We start from the raw sequence: 23,598 nt of genomic DNA, 5'->3' as shown, positions 1-23,598 counted from the left end.
GCTCCTAAACAAAGCTCGCAAACCATATAGATATCAACACGCAACGTCATGTTGATCAAGAATATATATATATATATAGTTTAATGGGTCGGAAATGTCTAATTCACTGCGTTTCAAATTTCTAACCAATTTTATAATTTCCTCTGCAAGGGTATAATAATTAGTAAATGGCGTCGCTGTCCATACACCTGCTAACAGAAAGTTTTCTAACTCATGAGAGCCCTGCAAACCCGTGGTTTTCAAACTGAAATTTTTAACGCAATAGAAAATAAATAAAGCCGTCGGACCAGCACGGATACTCTGCAAATAAGCACACAAAAAGTTCATAGATAATATGGGCATCAGAAGCTAATTTGCTGAACTGAGTTCTGTCAAAATGTTTTTATCCCCGTTACTTGTAGAGTAAAAGATTTTTGTATTTGTTGAAAAGTATGTATCACATTCCTTAAAATTAATTTAATTTTAAAACAACTTAAATAAAATGTATTTTGATCTATTTAAAATCTTATAATTTCTACATTATTATATTAAATCATGAAATTTAATATGCATTGTATTAAATGATAAATAATTTAAAATATACATTTTTATATACATGAATAAGAGCCAGTGTTTATCAAATATTTTTAATACATATATGACTTATTTTCGTTTAAAAAATTAAAAGTAAATCAATAAATATTGAAATAAAAAATTTGTTTGAAAGTTTTTTATATTTTAAAAGATTTTTATGTGCTGGCAATTGAAATATTTTCTACTTTACTATACTGTATTGTTCTACAGTAGCCAGTAATAAAACCACTATTCAGCAGACGAAAAAACTTTTACTTAAAGTACGGGGGAAGGGAAGAACCGACCGAAAACTAAACTGCCGGCAAAGTTGAGTAGATGGTCCATCGCAGTATGCAGATTAGACAAAATTCATTTTTGGAGCCTGGAGGGTATATTAATACGGCTACACTTTCAAGCGGCATTTATCAAAACTCGTTAGCGGAAAATTGCTCCACCCATATACATTGAGCCAAATAGAGGGAACGATTACAACTAATTTGGTTACATATTTCTTGCAATTTCTCGTGGTGAGCCACCAACAGGCTAGCCACAAAAAATATTCTGTGGCTTTAAAGCCGGCAGATTCACACTTACCCTGTCGCATATGCCATCTGTCCTTAATATTTGTGTGCGGGGGACAATATAACAATTTGGGGTGAAAGTTTGCGGTGAAATGATTAACTCTTGCAACACCCGCATCCTCCCTCTGCCGCTCTTCTAGCGGGTGACCGCTCGTATTTATAATTTCGCACAGATACAAAATATATTTGAATTTTTATTCAGTCCCCATGAAACCACGATAATGTCGAACTTTATGATCCTTTAATGCAATGCAAAGTGCTTATACTGGCAATTGGAGTTATGCAGGCGTGAAAGCTCGCCCACTTATGAATTGCAGCATTTATGAGAGAAAGAGAGATTGGCACTGGCCTTAGAGATATGGCATAAGCATATAAGCTTTATTTGCACATTAATCACAATAAATTGAAAATGGTTTTCGGTAAAACTGAATTAGCCTAGTGATATTTACCGGGTCAAAAATCGTCAAAAAACTTATGTCGTATTATTAAGATATCTGACGTCGGCAACCGTCATTTAAAAATTGAAAATATAGAGAGAATAAGACTCTATAATTAAATTATTTAATATTTCCAGTTCTTTACAACCGATTTGGTCGACTAAAGTTTTTAAAAGAAATGTATCTTATATACAAAACTAAAAAATAAATATATTTTGATCAATATTTAAAATTTAAAATTGTAAAAATAAAAAAATCTTACCCCATGTTTTTTTCAGTTTCAATTCTTGAAAATATCGCATTCGACAGTAGAGAATGGAGAACGGAGGTCAGAATAGCTGTTTTTCTCCGACGGCGAATTGTTGAGTTTAATAGCTTAATAACGATAAAATTATTTTCGCTTTTCCTTCAATCATTTTATAATCATAGACGTGGTATGCGTTGAGTGTTTGCAAAAACTTATGCACATTCAGATGAATAGAGAATTAATATACTTAGGATTCTAATTATAGTTTACCTGATTTGCTAATTAAATTAGGAAGGCATCCTTAATCTTTTCATTCATCAGAGCACAATAGAAATCATTTGACCAACCAAGCCACAGACTTTCAAGTCAAAGTGTTGGGTTATTTATCGATGCCATAAACGTCCATTTCGCTTCCATTCCATCCCGTGGGATATCTATGAATGCAAGTCCTGGCCATTTCATGTTTAATTGCATTGTTGTCTGCGAACTGTCGAGAGCTGCTCATTAGCAGCTCTGTGCCGGCATCCTCTTGCTAGTAAGGCCGATGATTCTCCGGTGGGCTTCGGATTTCCATGGCTACTGAGCTGGCACCTGAATTATTTCATTGATTAGCTTACAGAATGGAAATGATTTTCTGCGGAGTATAATGAATTTCTATCATGACCATCATTGAACCGGGCTATCTAGTTTGTTCGAGCCCAGTATAGCTTAGTTTGCTTTGCGTTTTGCGTACTCCTAATTAGCTAAGTAAATGCAGGCTGACTTCGTCTTTCGGCGGCCATAATTTATGACCCAACATTAGGACATTAATTATATTATGCCAAGCCCACTCCCAACAAATTATTTATTTTTATTCGTCCCAAACATTAAATCTGTGTGGGTTTAGATCTGGTTTGGCCTGAGACGCGTCAAAGCGCGATAATAAATATCCGCAGACCGGGGTCCTTTGCGCCATGCCACGCCCTTTTTGGCGGCTGGCCTGCTGGTGCCACATATACGTCATGTCGGGCGTGAACGATTTAAAACAAGCAAAATGCACCAGCACTTGCTCGCTTTTAATTTTGATTGCAACTATTTATTAATGGCAGGGTGAGAGGCTACAGGATGTAGGATGCAGCATCCGCTGGTTTCAGCCTCTGAGGCATTTTAGCCGCGCTCCACTTGAACTCCATGCCATTTGCTGCAATTTCGCTGCATTTGTTTTCCGAAAGCGGTTTTTTTTATATTGCTGGTAACATTTTAACGTAAATTAAACGAAATGACACACATTTCAGTCGAAACTGCACTGCTTCGTGGCTCGCTTCTGTTTGGTTTGGTTTGGTTGGGTTATGGTTGAGCTGGGCTTACTTCAGATCGGTTTGGTTAAGGGCTGTCTCCGCCAGCGTTGGGTTCGCCTGTCAGGCGTGAGACTTTAACGATGTGCGTGGTCCAATGTGAGCCGTGTGTATTGGCAAAACTTGCTAATGAGTCTGTGCTGAATATATTGAGTGAAGTAAAATCCTGGGACGGATAAAGCGACTGGAAGTCGTTGAAACTTTAGCACATAATTAACCGTCAAAGTTAGATATTGCAGTGTATATATTTATAACGTATAACTTGCGATGTTTGCTTACCATCAACCAAATCGAAACTTGATGTAAGATAATGCATTATATAGTTTATAATACCCAAAACATTGAACCAGCTCAATTGGAATATTATTCACAGAACAAGAACTAGTTTGCCTACTTTTTTTATGATATGAGCAAGTAGAGTTTTTCCTTTAAAAATAAAGATCTTAACTTACCCATTTACTCCTCTCCGTTCCCAAGTGCAGAGGTTCCAGTTCAGAGAAGACTTCTGTTAATTCAGGCAGAAACTGCAACCACACTTCCGGTCTATGTATCTACCAAATGGCCATTAAATTTTGAAACAATAATCTGACTGCTTTGTTGGGCAAAAACAGGGCAAGAACTGTGTGCTAATTAAAGTTGCACAGGCGGAACGCTTGGTAGTAGTTCGTAGGAGGATTGGGTTGGCCTGGCAAGCAGACCCCCAAAATTCCAATTGTGCCCCTTGAAAATGCTGCAATATTGACAAGAGCCAGGCAGCAACACAGGAACAACAGACAACGATTCCGATTGCGGCGACAACAATAAAAGCCAATGGAGGCTTCGGCGGAGGCGTCATTGTCATTGTCGCTCCCTGCTAGATGCTTGTTGGCTAGCAAATGACAAAGGGGGCGGCAAATAAAAGCGCAGCAGATGCAGCCAACAATGCAGCAACAACAGAAGCTATGCAAGCGCATTTGTCGGTTTCAAGTGGCACTTGGGAAATCATCTTTGTGTGCCTCCGACTCGATTCGACCCACAGCCTAACCAGACCCACCCAATCCTGCTGCGGCGTGGCTCTGGGCAGCTGTAAATGCAAACGACCAGAGGAACGATGTTGACGTTGGCAGGACCATGGTGTTCGACAATGAGTTCGGAGGCATCTGCAAAGGGAAATGGCCCACAGAGTCACAGTGCAAATGACAATTTTTGGGGTAAGGCTGTTAGGTTCGTGCCACACACGAAATTATGAGACTTTAGGACATTCCAAAAATTTGAACTTACGATGTCGTTTGTGATTGTGTTTGCTTACGTTCACGATTTTTCTTTTTATAAAACTTAAGAATATTGTCTGCTTCTGAGCAAAAAAAAAACCTCAATAATAATGGTTTATGATTTAGTCCCTGCAATAAACTTTTTAACCATATATTAGGCAAGCTAGGAAGTTCATATGCCATCATTTACGGTAGGGATTTTAAAGTGCCACAGAAACACGGACTGAAACAACCGACAAAAGAGAATTTTCGGACGAAAAACCCACGGCAGCATTTGGTATTCAAATTTTCGACACTCGCAAAAGGGGAAATTAGAGGGCGAATGTGGGCGTTGGGGATGCTGTTCGTAGGTTCAGAGGCTAATCGGATTTCGCAGTTCGTAGTCAGTCGACGTAAAGCAATTGATGAAGGTAATTCAAGTGTGCATGCATGAAACATCCCTCCTGTCCGCCTTTCCACCTTCCTTGAACATACCAATACCTATGCATGCGCGGTAGTGGAATGCGATGGTAGTTAGGAAAGCGGATACGGAAGCGGAAACGCGGCGGCCGTTGAGCACTGAAGTTAAGCCCAGCATATCGAACAACAAACCCGACTGGCTCGGGCCCTGAGATGCATATGTGAATTTTCATACAGTGAAGCTAACGAATCTCCCGCCCACAGTTGCTATGGCCGCTGCAGCGTTTCAAGGACTCGCGCGGCCAGCACATACTGCAAGGCGAGGCGCTCAAGTACGGCCTCGATTTGGAAGGCCCCCACTTTGAGCAGGACGAGCCGGTGCGTGTGCTGACCAAGGAGCTGCACACCGAGGCAGGACTCATGCGCACCGATTCCCGCCCAGAGTCAGAGGGACGGGCTGAGGCCGAGGTGGAAGACATCATGCCCCACATGCCGCACGCTCGATGGGAAACTGCAGCGGCCACCACGACGACGGCGGTGCCGAGCCTCGAAAGCGGTGGCTTCGTCTACAAATGGCTGCTGGGCGAGTGGTCCAAATGCTCGCAGGAATGTGGAGCAGCTGGCAGCGGCTTGCAGGTGAGTGAAGTGGTTGCTGGGGAGCTGCCAGGATCACTGTGGGGCACCCTCTTAATAGTGTGTATCGAATCCTGCAATCTCAGGCACATGTTAGAGGGTTTAGTGAGCTACAAAAAATTCAAAAGTTGAAAAAATTCGATTTAAGGTCTGCGCATTGACTAAATCACTCATACGTACTGTTGCCCTTGATTAAATATTTTATTTTCATACAGGTGAAGTAGACTTGGTTTTAAAAACTTAAACTTGACAAAATAAAACATTTTATCACCTTATTTCCACACGGCTATAAAAAAAATCAGTGTCTCCAGAGCCCAAGTTCGAGGATTTAAATGTGTATCATTGCTTAAATTTGATAGGCCTTAATTTTCATTTGCTTAGGTTTAACGCAAATGTTTTACCATAGGAATTTTTCGTGGTCATAATACCTAGAAACAACGACAAACAAACAGAATACCGATTCGAATTCATGTTAAACGCCCGAAAGTGAAAGCGGAAAAGTATACATATTAGAATCGCACTCATAAAGGGTTGGGTAATGTACATTAAATTCTTTTAATCAAGTATGCGAATTATGACTTGCTTTTTCGCTAGCAAATAGAATATCATAAAATCAAAAGACAAATGCGCCCCAAGGCAGCCAATGACTTTTGTGCCATAATTAGCCAATTGTAGAGAAATCTGGGTTTTGGCTACACCAGCCCCTCAAAATCAAGAGCAGGATTAAATATTTGAATAGGTCCCCACGCCTGAGCTTAAGTACCGCTTATTTTACGAGTCAGTGGAATACCATAATGGAGTCTTACTCATTTTTTCCATCATTCCCCCAGCGTCGCACGGTGGACTGCCAGCGAGAGCCAGATGCCAGGAGCGCCGGCAGCAGCATTGGCGACACCGAAAACCAGGTCGTGGATAATTCAGAGTGCACCGCCCACGGCCTGGAGCTGCCCGACTCGTTCCAGAGCTGCGGCAACGAGGCCTGTCCGCAGTGGAGCAAGGGCGAATGGTCGCCGTGCCAACGGTCCCGCTGCCACGGCAGGAATACAGCCGTGCAGCGCCGCGAGGTGACTTGCCGCTACGACAACGGCACACTGGGAAGTGCGTGCGACGAGTACGAGCGTCCGTCGATGCGGCAGGACTGCTACAACGAACGCTGCAAGGGTGTTTGGCGCGTGGAGTCCTGGTCCGAGGTATGTCCCGATTCTCGTATCAGCCGTGTCAAATATTCATTTGTCCCTTCCCCCCGCAGTGCAATGCGCCGTGCGGCCGTCAGGGCATCAAGTACCGCATCCTGCAGTGCGTTTGGTACGGCAGTCGTCGGCCAGCGGGCAACGTGTGCAAGCACCAGCCCCGCCCAGCGGTTATGAAGGTCTGCAAAAGTCCGCCCTGCCAGGCCAAGTGTGAGTATCTATGGATAAATTTTAAACAAGAAATTAAGAAAAATTCGGAAAGCCAAAGATTATATACCATTGCAGCTATTGCAATAGTTAAATATTCCTTAAAACATCTAGGCGTCTAAAAAAAAACAAAAAATAAAAAAGCTAGGATGATTTTAAGCTCATTTATTCGATCGTCTTCCGATTTCGACAAAATTAAAAGCGAAATTCTGAATTATTAAACCATTTCTATGTGCAAAGTAATTAAAACAAAAATTGAAAAATGGAAGGTTCAAATTTATAATTTATTTTTGTTTAATATTCCGATTTTTCCATTGGTGCTATATTATATAGTTGTCCAATTCTCATCATTTGATGACCTTAATTCGAAATTAATAAGCCATTTCTATATAGCGAAGAACTAAAATTAAATTTAAAAACAGCAAAGTTATAACTTTTTTGATTTTTTTCCGATTGTTTCTATGAGAGCTACATGATATGATCGTCCGATCCGAATTATATACTACCTGCAACAAGGCAGGTTTTGGGAAAGTTTAATACATATAGCTTTAGATTGACTCTCTTTATAGGGTCGGAAAATTCTCCATCACTGCGTTGCAAACTTGTGACTGAAATTATAACACCTATTACAAGGGTATAAAAAGAGTACAAATTCCAAAAGGAGCTTTCATGTTCTTAAACACCTAATATAATTAGAAAGTTCAGTCGCTGTACTGCCTTAATGGGTGATTCCAGGTGCCTGGAGAATTGTGTGCCATCCCCCAGAAACTATTTGATTTCCAAAGGATTTTATTATTTTAGTCATAAGTTTGCAACGCAGTGAAGAGGAAATAATGGTGCTATAAAGTTAATAATGATTGAGAATGATCAGCAGGAGAACCGCGGTTATCCGTACGCTTTACCGCAAGCTAAGGACCTTAATCATTTTTACCCGAAAGAATTAGCGATTACAATTTAAAAGTTTACATTATATGATCTTAAAAAAACTTCTTACTGTGTGAATTAATTAGATTACCGCTAATGTTTCCGATTGCTCATCTGCAGCGTCTTCCTCGGCCTCGCTGCACTGTCGCGATTCCTCGCGCTATTGCCGCAACGCTCGTGCCATGGGCCTGTGTCGACTGCATCGCTACAAGGAGAAGTGCTGCGGATCCTGCCAGCAGCCTCAGCAGCAGCCCAACCAATATATATTCCATTAGCTCCGCTGCGGCCCTACCAAATGAGCTAGAAATTTACGAATTCTGCAAGCAATTACTCTAAGTACCGTAAATCTAACGAACTATAGAAAGATAACATATAAAGTTAAACTTATCCTTATGTATGTATTGCCAGCCACACCCGCACTAACGTGAATTCGCTTTGATTTTGTATGGAGTCGAGGGAATACACTAGTTAAATATATTTGTTGGATTTAACAAAATTGAAGGGGATTCATTTAAGTTGCAAATGTAGTAAAACTGTAAGTGTACTAGACCAAACAGCCTAAAAAGAGACATGAATAAGTTTAGCTACAACGTTGGGGATCCGTACTAAATACTTTTGTTGTTTTTATAATATAGGCACCGAATTATTCAGCCCAAGAATGTCGCTCACAAATGCTTTCGTGCACTCATATAAAAAAGACAATCCAACAATTATCACAACACCATTTTATCGCTGAAGAAAAGCCTTGAAAAAGATTTAAATTGTATACACCAAAAATATGGCAACAAGATCTACCCGCCATCTCTTAAGCAACATATGACACCATTCTTGACATTACCTCGAACTCAAATCCTATTTTGTATTATGTTTTTAGCACTTTAGCTAAATTTGTAAACACTACTTCTAAACAAGTAAACAGATTTCTATGTAAGCCTGAAAAATGTCATGTGGAAGTCCTTGTTAGAACTGCATGCAGTTTTACATATTTTAAACTTTTACAACTTAAATGAAAATCCTAAGTATAATTTATAACCATTTTCCGAAACCATAAAGTGTGAATAAAATGACTTTTGGATCAAGAAAATAAGAATATTAAGATCTGTCTAAGGCATGATCTCTTTGCCCAATTAACTGACAAACAACAAAACCAAATGGATTTGGTCGTGTAAACATTTCAATGGCAAAAGCTTTGCTTTAAGCAAACAAAACCTTTATACATTATTGACCCTGAAGTACTACAAAATTCAGCAGCATGCGTTAAACTGGTGACTAGTTTAAATTTGCACTATGCTTCAAAATATTTACGTTTAATGCTTGTCAAATAATACAGAGTCAAAAAGTTTGCACTACAAGAAAAATGAAAGTTTAGGGTAAATTAACCTAGCCAATTATGGAAGTAAGGGTGTGGGAGTGTAATCACTAAGTATGATTTTGATTTATTGCTGACTCAAAGGGCCTCCCAGCAGATGAAATGTTTTAGCAAATATCTCCGACTAGCATTAATCTTAAATCTATCAACTGAAATCACAAAGCCCATTAAGCTTGTATTAAATTGATAAGAGCAGCATGACAAAAAAAAAACCGCACTGTTACCTTATGTGAACAAAAACAGAATATTAATATGTAAATATGGCAGAAGAGAGATATATAGGTAACCATTTCGAGAAGCACCTTTGACTATTCCATCGTCAATTTATAGCACAGCATTTTACTTTCGTTTTGCATTACCACTAAGGAAATTGTAAATAAATCGAAATTGACTCTAAATCAACATTTCATTAAAAGGCCAACCATGTAATTTAATGAAAAGAAAACGATGTGGAATAAATGTGTACGCCTTTTTGTAATTAGTTTTTTTATAAACAAATTGTTTAATAAGCATTACCATAAAAATAAAGAATAAACGAAATATTGCAGCGTATTAGCTGCCAACACTATAGTTTAAATACAAGCATTGGAAAAACCAAACGAGATAACAAATCCCGAAAATGTTAAATGCGTAAATAAATATTTACTGTTAAGTAAAAGTTATTACAAATATACCATTAAAGTCAATGTAACCAATGTTAAACACACAAAGACACAAAAAGACGTGTTACCACTCTAACGCAGCTCCACATCCATAAATATGCGCCAATCCCATAACATTATATTGCAAAGATATGAACAACTGCAAAATGTTGTAAGAATTTAAAGCAATTGTGGAATAAATATTAAATACTGACAAATTTTGAGTTTTAATTTCTTTAAGGCGGGTGTCATTTAGAAAGGAGCTTCAGCTAATCTCCGGGAGCTCCTCTCAAAAAAGGACTGAATCCTCCGAAATCTAAAAATCAAAGAGATGTCGTTTTTTAATCAAGTAACTAATCGAAGATATAATCAAAATAATGATTTTTGACAAAATCACGGTTTCGCAAATAAACAAAATTGGTTTTTGATGGGAGCTTCATGATATAGTCGTCCGATTTTAATAAAACTTAAATCGTAGCTCTGAAATAATAAACCAGTGATATATCTTAAGGAACAAAAAATTAGCAAACGGCAAAGTTATAATTTGTTCCCCTTTTTTTCTTGGCGTATTGTAGTATTGTATTAAATATGTGTACATTTATAATTTCATGTTATGACAAAAATTTTTGGAATTCTGGTAAAGCTTAAATCTGTCCTGCTTGTTCCAACCAAAATATGCAGAAGAAATATTATTTAGATTTTTTAATAAACGGTTTTTAATATTTATTTGGTGTTTAAATATATTTTATATATAATTATCTGTTCACGTTATTGTTAAAGCAATACAAAATACTAAGCTACACTATTATTTACTGGCATACTTATTCATTTAACATCTAGTTGTTCTGGCAATATATACAAACTTTCAGTTTCTGTTAATAAGATATGCTATAACGCACGTATTCACAGTAAACAATTAAATTTACTGCCCATCTAGAACATGATGAACCTAATCAAATAAATGTACTATTATTAATTTTATATGTATGTACATTCGATAAAAAGTAATGAAAGATATAATACATCCATATTGGTTTGAAATTAAAGTCATTATTTTAGATACAGAGCTAGCTAAGTTATTTATAATATTGCAAAAATTTTCGGGACCGCTGTTGTAAATGAAATCCCAATTGAAACATTAAACTATATGCTAAGATATCAGAAAACAGTGACATACAAAGCAAGTTAAATGACAGCTAAATGTGATGTAGTTTATCCCTCAGTCTCGAAACAAAACATACCACATAGAATCTGCTAGGAGTTATTTCTCGTCAATGGTATCACAGAGGTTCAACATACAATCTACCTTTACATATAGCAGCGTCTTATTGGTTACATAAGATTAATTTCGGCATTCGAGTTTTTTCATTGCTCTAGAGCTGAGCTAGAGCTGCCTTAAATCTCTGCTTACAGATTTATTATCAGCGTACTTATTGTATGTGATTTTAACTCTGGCTGGAACACTTGCGGTTGTCTCGTTTCTCACTATTTAAGTTAACAAAATTCACATGAAATTAACTTTTAACATATTTTTCAGATGACAGAAAATATTTTATACTTATAAATAAAGTGTTTATTTGAGTTGAAAATTGGCATTTTGTAGTAATAGGTTAATTCAGATCTTTGGTTAACTATAAAATTAGTTTGCCTATTCAAAAATCTCTTTGACAAACCTGCTTTCAGTGTAAATGCATTTATGTATTGGATCTGTTAATTAGACAGTTACACTTGTTAGACATTTTAATTTTCATTCGTTGTTAGCATGAGCTTTAAGTTCTGAGAAAGGCCTTTTCTAGTTTGCACCAAATTAATGTAATTGGTTTCAGAATAATTGCAAAGCAACACTTTTATGCTGTTTTCATTTGCATCAAATATTCATATATATAAACTACAGCGCTCCAACAGCGTTTGGCGCCTGGGATATGTTTCATAGCACTAAGGAATTCTACAAAAGAGGATGGTGGGACAACTTAGGTGGTAAACTCTAATTTGAAGACATACTCGTAGACTTACGCCTATAATGATACTAAATAAAAATTTGCACTAATGAAAATATGTGTAAATGTGTATTTCTTATTGATGCAATTTTCAGTTATTTTCATATCATTTATATTGTTAATTATTAATGTAAATAAATTATATCACAACAATAGAGACAAAGTTTGTGGTTCGAAGTGCGTCGGCGTGTGAAGGCTTGTTTCGAGTCAATCAAACAGAATACTTAATACATAATTGGGGACAGGGGCAAACCACAAGGTGATCGAATTACAGGCATTGATTCAACATGGAAGTTCTCACACGCACACAACGATTAATTTATATAACTTATGTATACGCATATGCACATGTTTAAATAGTTTAAATAGGGGGAGAGAGCAGCCACACACGCGTAGCAGAATTTCACTGAGATCCAAGACAAAAGTTGCGCCGAGCTCCGTCTTAATATTAACTCTTGCTGAGCGCCTTTTTCTTTCTTTGTACTAGGATGTCGTAGAAGGGATTGTGGCTTATGGACTGCGTCAGGCGCTTGATCCACTCCTGCTGGTCTTCCTCTGTGGCAGCCGACATGCGGTACACCGTATGCTTGCCCTCCACCACCTGAAATAAGGAGAAAGTAATTAGAAATGAATTACGACACTGTTAAGGTAAAGTACAAACCTTGCCCTCGGAGTCAGTCTTGCATGCCTTGATGATGTCGGCACCGCCCGTGGCGAACAGCTCAAAGCAGTGCGGTTTGCTGCGATCGTGAATCTCGCGCACCGATATGTTCTCCAATGGTATAATGCCGCGCGGCTCCTTATCGGTGGTGTATTCAAAATAGTAAAGGCAATTGTCGTTCAAAATGAACCAACGTCGTTTCCAAGATTTGTATCTTCAGAAAAATAAAAGCAGCCCGTTAGTCACAAAATAGCCAAATAAATTAAACCAGTCATAGCTCACCTGCCGCCTTGCTTCCACAGCCAGCCCTCCTTGTCGGGATTGAAGAAGGTGTGCATCAGATCATTGCCATCGTCCTGGGGTATTTTGAATGGCTCCGTTCGAATGGACTCGTAGAGGGACTCCAGCAGGCCTCGGGGCAAATCTCCGCCGTTGTTTATGCCACGATTCATCGATATGAATTGCTCAACGGTGGGTTTGTCTTTGACCTGTCAAAATCGAAACGAAGTAAAGGGTTAGCAATGGAGATCATAGAAAATCAGTGTATATGAAAAAAATACTTTAGTTTTCTGTTAGCGCACAGCTTTACAACTGTTTGTGTTCAACTTCTTAAAACTTGTTCTATTTATTGCCACATCAACTAGTAACTGTGCTAACGATTAAAAGACTGACTAAAAATGCGGAAGTAAATACATGCGTTCTCGACAAACCAAAGAGTACAAATTCAATTTCACAGTTGATTTAGGTTTTCTGATTTTGGTACTATTTCTATAAGCAGCAGTTTGCATCCGTTTGGCAAAAAAGATCTTAAAGAACTAAAAGCTAAAAAAAAGGAAGATGTTTTGAAATTTTGAACAGTTTCATAGAACGGACTTTCTCTAGCGTTGGAATATTCTATGACAAACGTTACTATTTCACTATAACTAGTCTTTTTTTATCCACTTACTGATGGATTGTGCAGTGATGTATTGAGCATTATAATAGCGAAGCTGAGCACATAGCAGGTATCCGTGTTGGTAAATATGTCCGGATTCAGTTGGCAATAGCGCTGGGCGAAGGTTTCCATCATACGATCGATCTTTTGTGCCTCGCCGGGCAAGCGAAACGACCACAGAAATTGTCTGTGGAAAGTGAAAAAGTGGTTGAGAGGGGAAAATGTCATTAGCGATAGTGGTAATTACAAGTGGGTGTTGCGAACTTACCTGAGGGCTTGCACCAGAATGAGATTTGTGAAATCGTGGAGTGCCACAAAGGACTTAAGCACATCCTCATTAAAATCGTTCTTTTCGCCAAGGTAATCGCCTGGAAAAGAGAACGACCCCATTAAAATGTATTTTTGCAGTACGTATAATTGATTTTTTCGCTGGCTAAGGACATTAAGGCAAGGTCAATTTAATGACTTCTTGTTGGGTAAACTTACCAATGGCCGTTTTATTTAGTCCCTCGCCCTTGTAGAGGAAATGCGCCACATCCTGGGGATCGTGACGCAGCAGTCTGTTCTCTACGAGATACTCAATGCCTGAAACAGAACAGAAAGGAACGTTATAAACGAATTATTGTATTGGTTTTCCAACTGTAGCCCAGACTTTGTAATCTTTTCCGGAAAAGAAAGTCGGCTGTCCCAACAAAAAACAAAATGCAAATCAAATCATATAATATACCCATATATGAGTGAAGCCAGCGACCCGCAACACAAACCACAGCAACCTCAATAACGAAGAAGTACGGAAAAATAAAGAAAGAATAAAGAGGGAGCGCCCCATAATAACGATGTTATTATTTGCCAATCAATGAAGAAGCTCAATCATTTGCGATAATAGCTTGCAAAACGGGAAGAACACACACTCATAACTAAACAAATAAATAGAAACCATCTACAATTATTAAATATAAGCTAAAATATATCATGAAAAAATAAACGAATGCTATTGCAAAAGTTTATTTCATCGTCCGGCAGGTGGCGCCAGTACAGTGTCACACATCCAAAAGATTGGATTTTTGATTAGGGTCGACAATGACATCGGGAAACTCCAATAACATAAATTGTGTCGATAATGACAAATCGCAAAAATCTGCTCCCGTCTTCCCCAAGAGTTTCTCAATATTGCTTAGCAGAAAGTTTTGCGTGACTTCGAAAGCTTCACGCGCGATAAACATCGCAAAGCTGACAGCGCCCACTCCTCTGCTAAACACCCAAAAGGCCCACTTTACTGGCATCATTTGAGCCCATGGATTTGGATGGCACATTTGTGTGTCATTAGCTTGAGTGTTGGTGTGTGGATCTGTTTGCGTATATTGCTGATAATCGACCGATAAAGCGACAAATAACGGTGACACCATCACTTCCACTCCTGCCACCCTGTGGCACGTTCTCGTGTGGAAGTTTTTTAATAAGCGACGACAAAACATCTCGTCTCCGTCCGGGATTCACTATGGCTCCTGTTGTTCTGCCATCTCTGCACAAGCACCTCCCACTTTGGATTAGCATTTTTATTGTCCGCCCTATAGATGCCCGGAATGCTGGGCAGGATGTGCTGTCTATTGTAGGCAGCGGCGTGGCCTAATTTTGACTTGTCGACGTGAATTTATAGCGAAGTGGTAGCCGTAAATATTTGATTGGCTTTAAATGAGGCAGGGAGGTTGGGGAACACACCAAGATATGGTGGGGAAATAGAGATGTTCGAGACATGGGTAACATGCAAACATCTTGACATGTGGGTCACCCAATGTAGGTTCGATAAAGTGTATCAAAATCTTAAATTTAGTTCTCTTTCTTTTTAAATCCGAAAACGGGAGGATTTCCCTTTAAATAACTTATAACATAGAATCTTATGAAATTTAATTTTGGAAAAGAGAAAAACCTATTGGGCTTGCCTCACACACAGATGAAAAAATAAAGATCTGTAAACGCTTTTAATAAAGTGCATTTGTGTCTTTATCTTGTATATGTAGTTGGCACCGCGATTTACACAGTCCATGTTCTTTCAGCACGTTGCCCCGATGGCATCCTCCCTTGTCAAGTTCTTGGTTATATTGCGACATTGACATTTCCATTAAATTAAACACTTGAGAGTTCTAGGGGTATTCAATTCTGGGGAAGAGGGCGACTTACACGCACGTACTTCAGATGTCAACGAACTGTCAAATTTGTCAGTGCTTTAAGATAGTGAACGAACGCACCTCACCCACATACATTCCTCCTTCCTCAAAAGATCTTTCCCCGCAGCCTTCATATTGCAATCGCTGCATTTTTGTCGGACTCATCACGTTATTAAATTAAAGTCGAAATTATTATTGGAAGAACGTCCCTCTTACACCCCGAAGCATCCAATCCCCACTCTTTGACAATTTCGCATGATAATTTCGGTTTTTGGCGCAGGGGCACGCTCCGTGGATTCGAAGAGATTCTGCTGCGAGTTTACCCTCTGTCACACCATGTTTGTGGTGTTGTCTGTTCCCCCCTCTCAGCAGCTCAATTATAAAGCATTTTGTCTGACTTCATTGTCGCCTCTTCGGGGTGACGCCCGTTGTCATTGGAAACTCATTTAAATCATCGCAACTGCAAAGTTTACATTCCCCGACTTTGAGAGACACTCCCTTCCTGATTTCCAAATAAGCTGCTGTGAAGCAGGGATCCCCCTCTGTTTATATGAAAAGAACTTCTTAAATTGCTCTGATTTGCATATTGATTCTCAGTGAGTCACCAGGAAATTACAGACGCTGTCAAACAATAACTTTTAAAGGTCTCAAAGGGGAAAGCAACAGCCTGCAATGCATTTGGGATTGCTTTGAATACCTTTAGTTTTAACAATTCACTCACCTTTTTTCGGGTCCATATTGAACTTTTTGCGGCCAATGGACATCTGTTTATCCTTATTGGAATGCTTGCAGTCTTCGGGCACATCGAGCGCCTCCATTTCTGAGACGACCTCGCACAATTCATCTTTGATTTGCTGTAATGAAAGATTCGAAATTAAAAATGTAAGCAATTTTATTTTCACCGCAGAGAATTTAAAAATAAGTTCAGGAAGTGCCGTTAACAAGTGGTGCTATAGGTACACATGCAAATAAAGTTTGCACTCGACAACTCACAGTTAATGCAAAAGTTCAGTTCAAGTGACAAGTCAGTTGTTTAAATTGCGTGTGATATTTATAAAAATCCCCATAAATTTTAAACACAGACCCAATTGAAAGTCGAGTAATTTGCATTTCCTCAGTGCCGTGTCGCCTGTCGTCTGGCGCCATAAAAAAGCATACAAACAAACAGCCACAACGACGACATCAACTAACATGAAACTATTTTCAAATATTGTCCGTTCTAGATCTAAAAATACAAAGGGAGGGGGGAAATAGAGCAGAGCAATAAAACTCAATGCAAAGTTGATTTAATTGAATTAACGATCTACCTGACACTGAACCGGAGACATCGCCAATGGTTACTGTTCTTGGAGAAGTGGGATTGGGGGCTTGACGTCTTCCTCAAGGGTCATTTCGAAAAGGGAATGTCAATTTGATGTGGTGCCCATGAAGCGGAACAGCGAGATTGCCCCGAAGCGAAGAGTGTGCGTAAAGTATCTAGAATTTTTTATCTACAACAGTGTCGACTTGAAGCATGAATGATGAGAGCAACGAGACCGGAACATATCAATTGCCCCCGTTCTTGCTCACAGCCTAGGCCCTCTGAGTGACCTCCTGAATCATGGGAGGGATATGCCCAGATATTCAGTGAATATGCCACCGAAACGAGGGGGGGAAAATGTTAATCAAGCGCCATAAAATACAATTGACAAATTGTCCAAGAGTTGTAATAGGCTACACGCACATAAAAATTATTGTTCATACAGGCAGTTGCTAAGATCGTTGAGTTGATCACGATGAGATCACTGGGGACCTTCACTCGATTCTATCGAAATTAAAATTCTCATCGATGCAGATTCGCTGAGTAAACTATTTATACAACTGTCAGTGACTTGTAAGAGTATAGCATTATATTTCATTGACTATAAATGATTTTGAGGAATTTTAATTCTTAGTGCGTGTCACAAAGAATAAACGGTTGTTAAGTTATAAACAGTAATATGCTAAATTTGTACAAAAATTTTCAATGCTTTAAAGATGGTTATGCTTTTTCATGCAGAATATAACCTCCTATTCCATTTCATTAGGTTGTGCTTGGAGAAAATGTACATTTAGTTATGCTTAGTATTATAAATTCCTTTTGTTTTCCATGTTATCATAATTTAAATTACACAGCTTAATTCACAATTGTATAATTTAACTTATTTCGCTCGTTAACAGTATTCACGGCCTAGAACTAAACATTTTCAGTAACCATATTCCACACCACTTCCGTTGGCCCTTTGATTCCCATAACATACAACATGGGAATTGACAAATTAATTATGTTAATTCTCCCAATTTTTAATCGATGCAGTGATCAACAAACCGACCTGCAGCTACCAAAATACGCCCCATAAAACCATAGGAAAATACATAAACCAAGTGAACACGTTAAACGATAAACAGGTTCTGAGTCCAATAGTCGGTAAAAAGCGACAAAAAAAAACCCCAAGTAGACACGGCTTATTAAAGGAAAAGAATGGCAGGTTGGGAGACAAAGTTAATGAGCGTCAAACTTAAAAATAAACTCAACGCGAGGTTTGGTATCTTTCAGATACAGCGACAGGTAAAAGTGACTTGTCGATGAGTGTGAGAACAAGCCGCGTGGAAGTCCCACAGAAGCAGCAACAAGTGCTGCGAGTGGAGAGAACCGGTTACAGCCCGATTAATGCAAATTCTTTGAATCGCTCGAAAACTTAATACAAATGCTCTGGGGGTCTCCAAGTGAGTTGGCAACAAATTGATTGTGATATGAAATGGTAAAACAAGGTGCAAAAGCAAAGATTAAGAAAACCAAAATACGTTTATGCGAAACTTATAACCAGCACAGAACTCAATGAATTTTTATAAAAAAAAAACCCTATAGTTATTTTGGGAACTTCCAGATTGACAAAAAAAAATAAGTTTATAATCATAACTTATTTTTGTGGGTAATACCAATTAGTAGTCACTGTGGAATTAACACTATTTTTAGAATGGTTAATTAAGCATCACTTTGGGAACTTTTGAAATGTGAGATGCTGTTCCCCGGTTCCTTCCCACCCCGCATACCTTTCCCGGTCGCCTGAGGATCACTAGATTGCCACACTGCTCCGCATTGCTGCGGTTCCGCTCGAGAAGCGTGCGACAACTCTCGCAGAGATTCGACTGCTGGCTGCTCCGCTTGCTGCTGCCATTGCTGTTGTTGTTATTGTGGTTCACATTGTTGTTGTTGTTGTTGTGTTGGCTGATCGAGTTTCGCTCGGAATCGCTCTGCGAATTGGAGCTGTCGTCGATGAAGCGCAGATCCCCGGCGTCGGGTGTCAGCGGCGAACTGAGCCCCGAACTGGGATCCGTTTCCAGCTGCATTCCGGGATTGTCCATTCCCCTTTCCGATTCACTGTCCACATCCAGCATACAACCGAAGGAGTTGGAGCGCGTTTTTCGCGGCGACCGCCTTGCAATGATTTCTCCCTTCTCATTCAATAGCAGTTCCACGGGTCGCGAAACAATCAGGGTCCTTGTGGTCGTTGTGGTGGTGGTGTGCTTGTACTCAGTTCGTTTGCTGAAGAGCTCCGTGTTGGGCTCATCGCTGGGCAGGCGTTGCACCTCAGTGACCTTGTGGGTCACATCGCTACAGCTCACGGTTTCGGTGCTGAATGAGGGACTGGCGGGCGGTGGGCTGTCTGGCGAGAGGTTTGTAATGTTGTATGTGGCCACGCTGGTGTAAGGCGCCAGCGAAGGGGACCGCGGTTTGGCGGGCGGCTTCTGCGTGACCTTTGGGGCAAACGTGGGCGTGGCCTGGGGCTTGGAATCTTTGCTTGGCTCGGATTTCGCGAGCAGATTGCAAAAGCAGCGAGTGCAAACGCTGCTCAAGCTACTTCCGCTACTGCTACCCGTATCCACCAGACGGCGACGATCGTCCTTGACACCAGCGGACGATGCGTTCAGAGGGTTGATGTAAAACGTACTATTGCTTAGTCGACTTCCCGGCGATCCGGCCCCGGAATATCCCACACCCACGCCAACATTCACTGCGCCACCCACCGCCGTCGAGGAAAGGTCAAAGCAGCTCCTCTGCAACTGCTGTTTGCTGCCAAAACTTCCACTGCCTCCCAAGCCGACGGAGCTCTTCTTGTTTTTCGGCTGTCGGCGGAGCGAGGAGAACCAGTTACTAATGCTGGGACGCTTTTGGTGGAGCGATGCCATCCTTCTCACTCAATTGCTCACTTCCTGGGAACGAGTTTCACTTTTTAAATGCGCTCAGACGTGCGCCTCCATGCCGGCTAACTGAAAATTATAGAGGTCTTAGTTTGGGGAGATTTTTAGGCTGCAATCTCTTGTGGCAGACAATTTACAAGTACAATGTGGCGTCTTAATGGGGATCTCCTGTGTAACCCATAAATAAATTAGCTAATTATGGCTGTCTCCGTGTGTTGAGTGCAGTGTGAAACCCTACAAAGCGCTGAACAGGAAGTGTCAGGATGGCTAACCTCAAAGTGGAACTTTGTCTGGCGTCGCAACATTTTTCGGGTTTCCCATGCCGCCGAACCGAACAGCGAACGGAGACACAAAACGAATTACGCTAATGGCCTGCAGGTTAACAAGGTGATGGCATCCCTAATCCCAGGACATGCAGACGCGTCGAAGAAAAGGACACTTCCATGTGTGATTTGTTGACTTGCGGCTTAAAGCGTTGATTCAACAGAGAACCCAGCCCAGGACCTCTGTTCAGGATCAGGATCATTATCTGGGAATGGGACCAAGTCTGCTGCGGACGCACATTTATTTTTTTGTCTTGTGATTTATTGAGATTTCTTTCTGGTCCCTTTTGCACTTGGTGTCTAATGTTTGCTGTGTGCATTATTTTTGTTTTGGGCAAACAGGAAGGAAGTCAGCACGATAAAGCTCGAGAATTGTTTTTGGGGAAACAGGCGACCAAAATATAATTGAGGTCGGTGTTCTCGGCTTTAGCAAACAAGAGAAATTCACTCAAGCATATGCAAAAGCTTACCGAGACGAAGATTTCGCAAAATTTATGACATTTTTTGGGTTTTGAGTGAGCTGCCAATTTATCACACAAACAAAATGGATAGAAAAAAAATAAAGCTTTCAATGAAATTGCGACAAGGTAGAATTTATATCAGAGGAAAATAATGCCAAGGCGCTCAAGTTTAAATTCATTTCTTGATCAAAATTGTTGAATCAAAGATGATCATCCTTCCCAATGCAAAATTCAAGACAAAAAATATTTCAAACAAGTTAACCCTGAAATAACTTGAAACTTAAATTAACAAATACTCAAGAATACGCTTTGATTTTTAATAAATAATCTCGTAAACGCTCTCCCTATCCTTCCAAAATATGGAAGGCTCCCAAAGTTTCAACAAAATTTACTTTAATCAATGTCAAGTTATTTGAGTCCCCGACCTGTGTACGAGTCGTACCCCCCTTTTATGTGCCATCTGGGACTTGGGAACTGGGGAAATGGCGAAGTCCCCAAGGAGAAGTTCTGTTATAGCAACAATTGCCTGAGTTTTGGCCTTGCCACGCCCGCACATTAGGCAGGCAAAATGAACTCTTTGAAAGACTTTTTGGTATCCTTTTTACGATGCCTACGTGATTGGATTGCACAAATGAGCGAACATTCAAATGGATTGCATTTAATATGGTTCTTGCTCGGGTCCCTATGTAGATGTGGTCGCAGAGAAGCGTTCCTTATATAAAATAGCCAAATAAAGAAGACAAACATTACGAGGCGGCGACCACATAAAAGGCGCGGCCAGCTTCGTTGACCAAGTTGAAAAACATTGAGGCAAAAGACAAACACTGGCACAGGGAAGGTAAGTGAAGGGAGAGGTTGGGGGAAGAACACACAGGTGAATGCCACAGGCATTCGGAGAGAAGAAGGCAAAAGACTAAGAAGGAAAACAAGTAAAATGAAATTAAATTTGTAAACAAACTATCAATCAAACCGAATGAAGCCGCCACTCACACACACACACACACACACAGATACGAAGTCAAATGAGTGAGTACACAGACAGACAAAAGACAAAAAGAGATAAAAGCAGATCCCACAGATATAGATACAGATACGAGCACCAACAACTTGAAGTGGCCCATCAAGGCTGTGATTGTGATTGCTACCTGTGGGCAGGAAATGCGCTTTGACTATGGAAAAGTAATGGCGTGTAGGACTAAGCCCCCTGCCTGTAAGTTTCCCGAAAGTCTTAACCCGTGATAAATGGAAAAAAGAGAATAAAAGACTCCGACACACAGTAGCCACAAAAACGGGGCGTGTCTTGCATCATTTATCTTGACAATTTAATCAACACTTTACACTTTGCAGCCAAACAATTGAAAACTGCTGGCGAACGCCTTTTTTCTCGGGCGACGCGCTCTTTTAACCCTTTTGTCTAGGATTGGCAAACACGCTTTGAGCTCGGCGAAAACCAATTAGAAAATCAGACACATAAACAATGCCCTAGACCGAAATACGTACTCGTGTAAGAGAAGATAATACAGAAAGTACCATCTGGGACTCAGACCTGGGGAAAAAGGTGGGGGAGCGGAGGGAAACCTTTATTGTCGTCATCGTCTGGGTGGATTTGAGTTTTCCCATAAGTGACTTTTACTTTCCGCCAGCAAAATGCAATTAAACGCAAGCTTTCCTCTCTCACTCTCAAATTGCGACAGTTTTCCCTTCTTTTTTGTCTCAGCATTAAATTTATCTACGTATCTCGTCTCGGGTCAATGACTTTTGCTGATAGAAAGTGTGAACACTTTGGCTGCAATTGTTATTGATTGTCTGTGTGAAACATGCTAAGAAGATTTTCCACTTCGTTACAGCTGAAACTAAGAGTCTTAGCTTTGTCTGCCCAGCGGAAAAAAGTGAAATTAGAATCATATTTAGGGACGTGATGTCACTTTTATGGCGGGAAGCCAGTTAAAGATATTTTCGTTTTTAGAGCGCGGTTATTTCTTTGAAAACAAAGACTCAACAACTATTTCGTTAATGATCAAAACTTGGCCAGCTCCATCGCTTATAAAAATATGGAAAAAGAAATCTAAAAATTGCCTTAAAAAACAAAAAAACATTAAAATGCTGGTGAGACTGGGGCTGCTATGCATAACCTCGCCATATGTAGGATACATTTTTTGTAGTCTCGGTTTTCGTGTAGTTGCGTCATTTTGCTAAATCGAGAAAGATGCAAATTCGTGCCTGCGATAGAAGTGCTCACACTAGTTTTGAGTTTTTATACCCTTGCAGAGGGTATTATAATATCAGTCAGATGTTTACAACGCAGTGAAGGAGACATTTCCGTCCCCATAAAGTATATATGTTCTTGATCAGCATGACTACGAGAGTCGATCTAGCCATGTCCGTCTGTCCGTCCGTTTCTACCCAAACTAGTCCCTCAGTTTTAAAGCTATTTGCATGAAACTTTTCCAAAAGTTGTCTTTCTATTGCAGGTAGTATATAAGTCGGATCGAGCCGGATCGGACGACTATAGCATTTGGCTCCCATAAGAACAATTAAAATATTAAAAAAAAAAAATTAAAAAGGTAACATTTCTATTTTTTAATTTTTTTTAAATATTTTTTTTGAGTTATTAATAATTTGACAGTTCAGAATTACGCTTTTAATTTTATTTAAATCCGAAAACGATATCATATAGCTGCCTTGGGAACTATCGAATAATTGAGCTGCAAATCATCATAGCTTCAATGTTTTTAAACATATACGCAAGTAAATGATAATTTTAATGTTTTCAAGAATATTTAATTTTTGCAATAGCTGCAAGGGTATAAAAACTTCGGCTTGCCGAAGCTTGCTTCCTTTCTTGTTTATTTTAGGAAAATTTTTTTCCAAATACCCAAATACTCAATCCGGAGGCAACAGACGAAATAAGGAACATAAGGATGACGAGGAGCACAAACAGATACAAAATTAAACAAAATAAAGGCAAAACAAATAGATAATAATAAACAAACGAGTGTGGGCTGGCTTGGCATCCATAGAGGTAATGAGCAATGTCCATACAGAAACAGATGAGAAAATATTACGTATATG

General features: G+C 39.7%; 2 protein-coding genes across 10 annotated transcripts in view; one reads left to right on the top strand and one right to left on the bottom strand.

Annotated features, from left to right (window-relative positions):
- LOC108135228 (protein madd-4) overlaps nt 1-9,978 on the top strand; it is a 60,887-nt gene extending 50,909 nt beyond the window's left edge. For 6 of the 8 annotated variants that reach the window (XM_017255873.2, XM_017255872.2, XM_041708769.1 and 3 more), the window contains 4 exons: nt 5,065-5,436; nt 6,264-6,623; nt 6,683-6,833; nt 7,875-9,978. In XM_017255873.2, coding sequence (XP_017111362.1) covers nt 5,065-5,436; nt 6,264-6,623; nt 6,683-6,833; nt 7,875-8,029 — 1,038 coding nt within the window. In that variant the 3' untranslated portion in view covers nt 8,030-9,978. The remainder of the gene's footprint in view (nt 1-5,064; nt 5,437-6,263; nt 6,624-6,682; nt 6,834-7,874) is intronic. The other 2 variants (XM_041708770.1, XM_041708768.1) reach the window with 1 other exon arrangement.
- A 1,554-nt stretch (nt 9,979-11,532) lies between these two features.
- Nucleotides 11,533-23,598, bottom strand: part of LOC108135234 (cytohesin-1) — a 34,034-nt gene continuing 21,968 nt past the window's right edge. Inside the window, exons 2-9 of one of the 2 annotated variants that reach the window (XM_017255894.2) lie at nt 18,594-19,811; nt 16,243-16,375; nt 13,843-13,941; nt 13,625-13,724; nt 13,369-13,543; nt 12,705-12,910; nt 12,423-12,636; nt 11,533-12,362 (exon numbers count right to left, since the gene is read on the bottom strand). In XM_017255894.2, the coding sequence (XP_017111383.1) occupies nt 12,210-12,362; nt 12,423-12,636; nt 12,705-12,910; nt 13,369-13,543; nt 13,625-13,724; nt 13,843-13,941; nt 16,243-16,375; nt 18,594-19,730 (2,217 nt within the window). In that variant the 5' untranslated portion in view covers nt 19,731-19,811 and the 3' untranslated portion in view covers nt 11,533-12,209. The remainder of the gene's footprint in view (nt 12,363-12,422; nt 12,637-12,704; nt 12,911-13,368; nt 13,544-13,624; nt 13,725-13,842; nt 13,942-16,242; nt 16,376-18,593; nt 19,812-23,598) is intronic. The other variant, XM_017255895.2, reaches the window with a different exon arrangement.

The sequence above is a fragment of the Drosophila elegans genome, unplaced genomic scaffold, assembly GCF_018152505.1.
Source record: "Drosophila elegans isolate 14027-0461.03 unplaced genomic scaffold, ASM1815250v1 contig_397, whole genome shotgun sequence".
Classification (NCBI taxonomy): domain Eukaryota; kingdom Metazoa; phylum Arthropoda; class Insecta; order Diptera; family Drosophilidae; genus Drosophila; species Drosophila elegans.
Note: the sequence above shows the minus strand (reverse complement) of the source record. Positions and strands in the feature narration are given on the sequence as shown.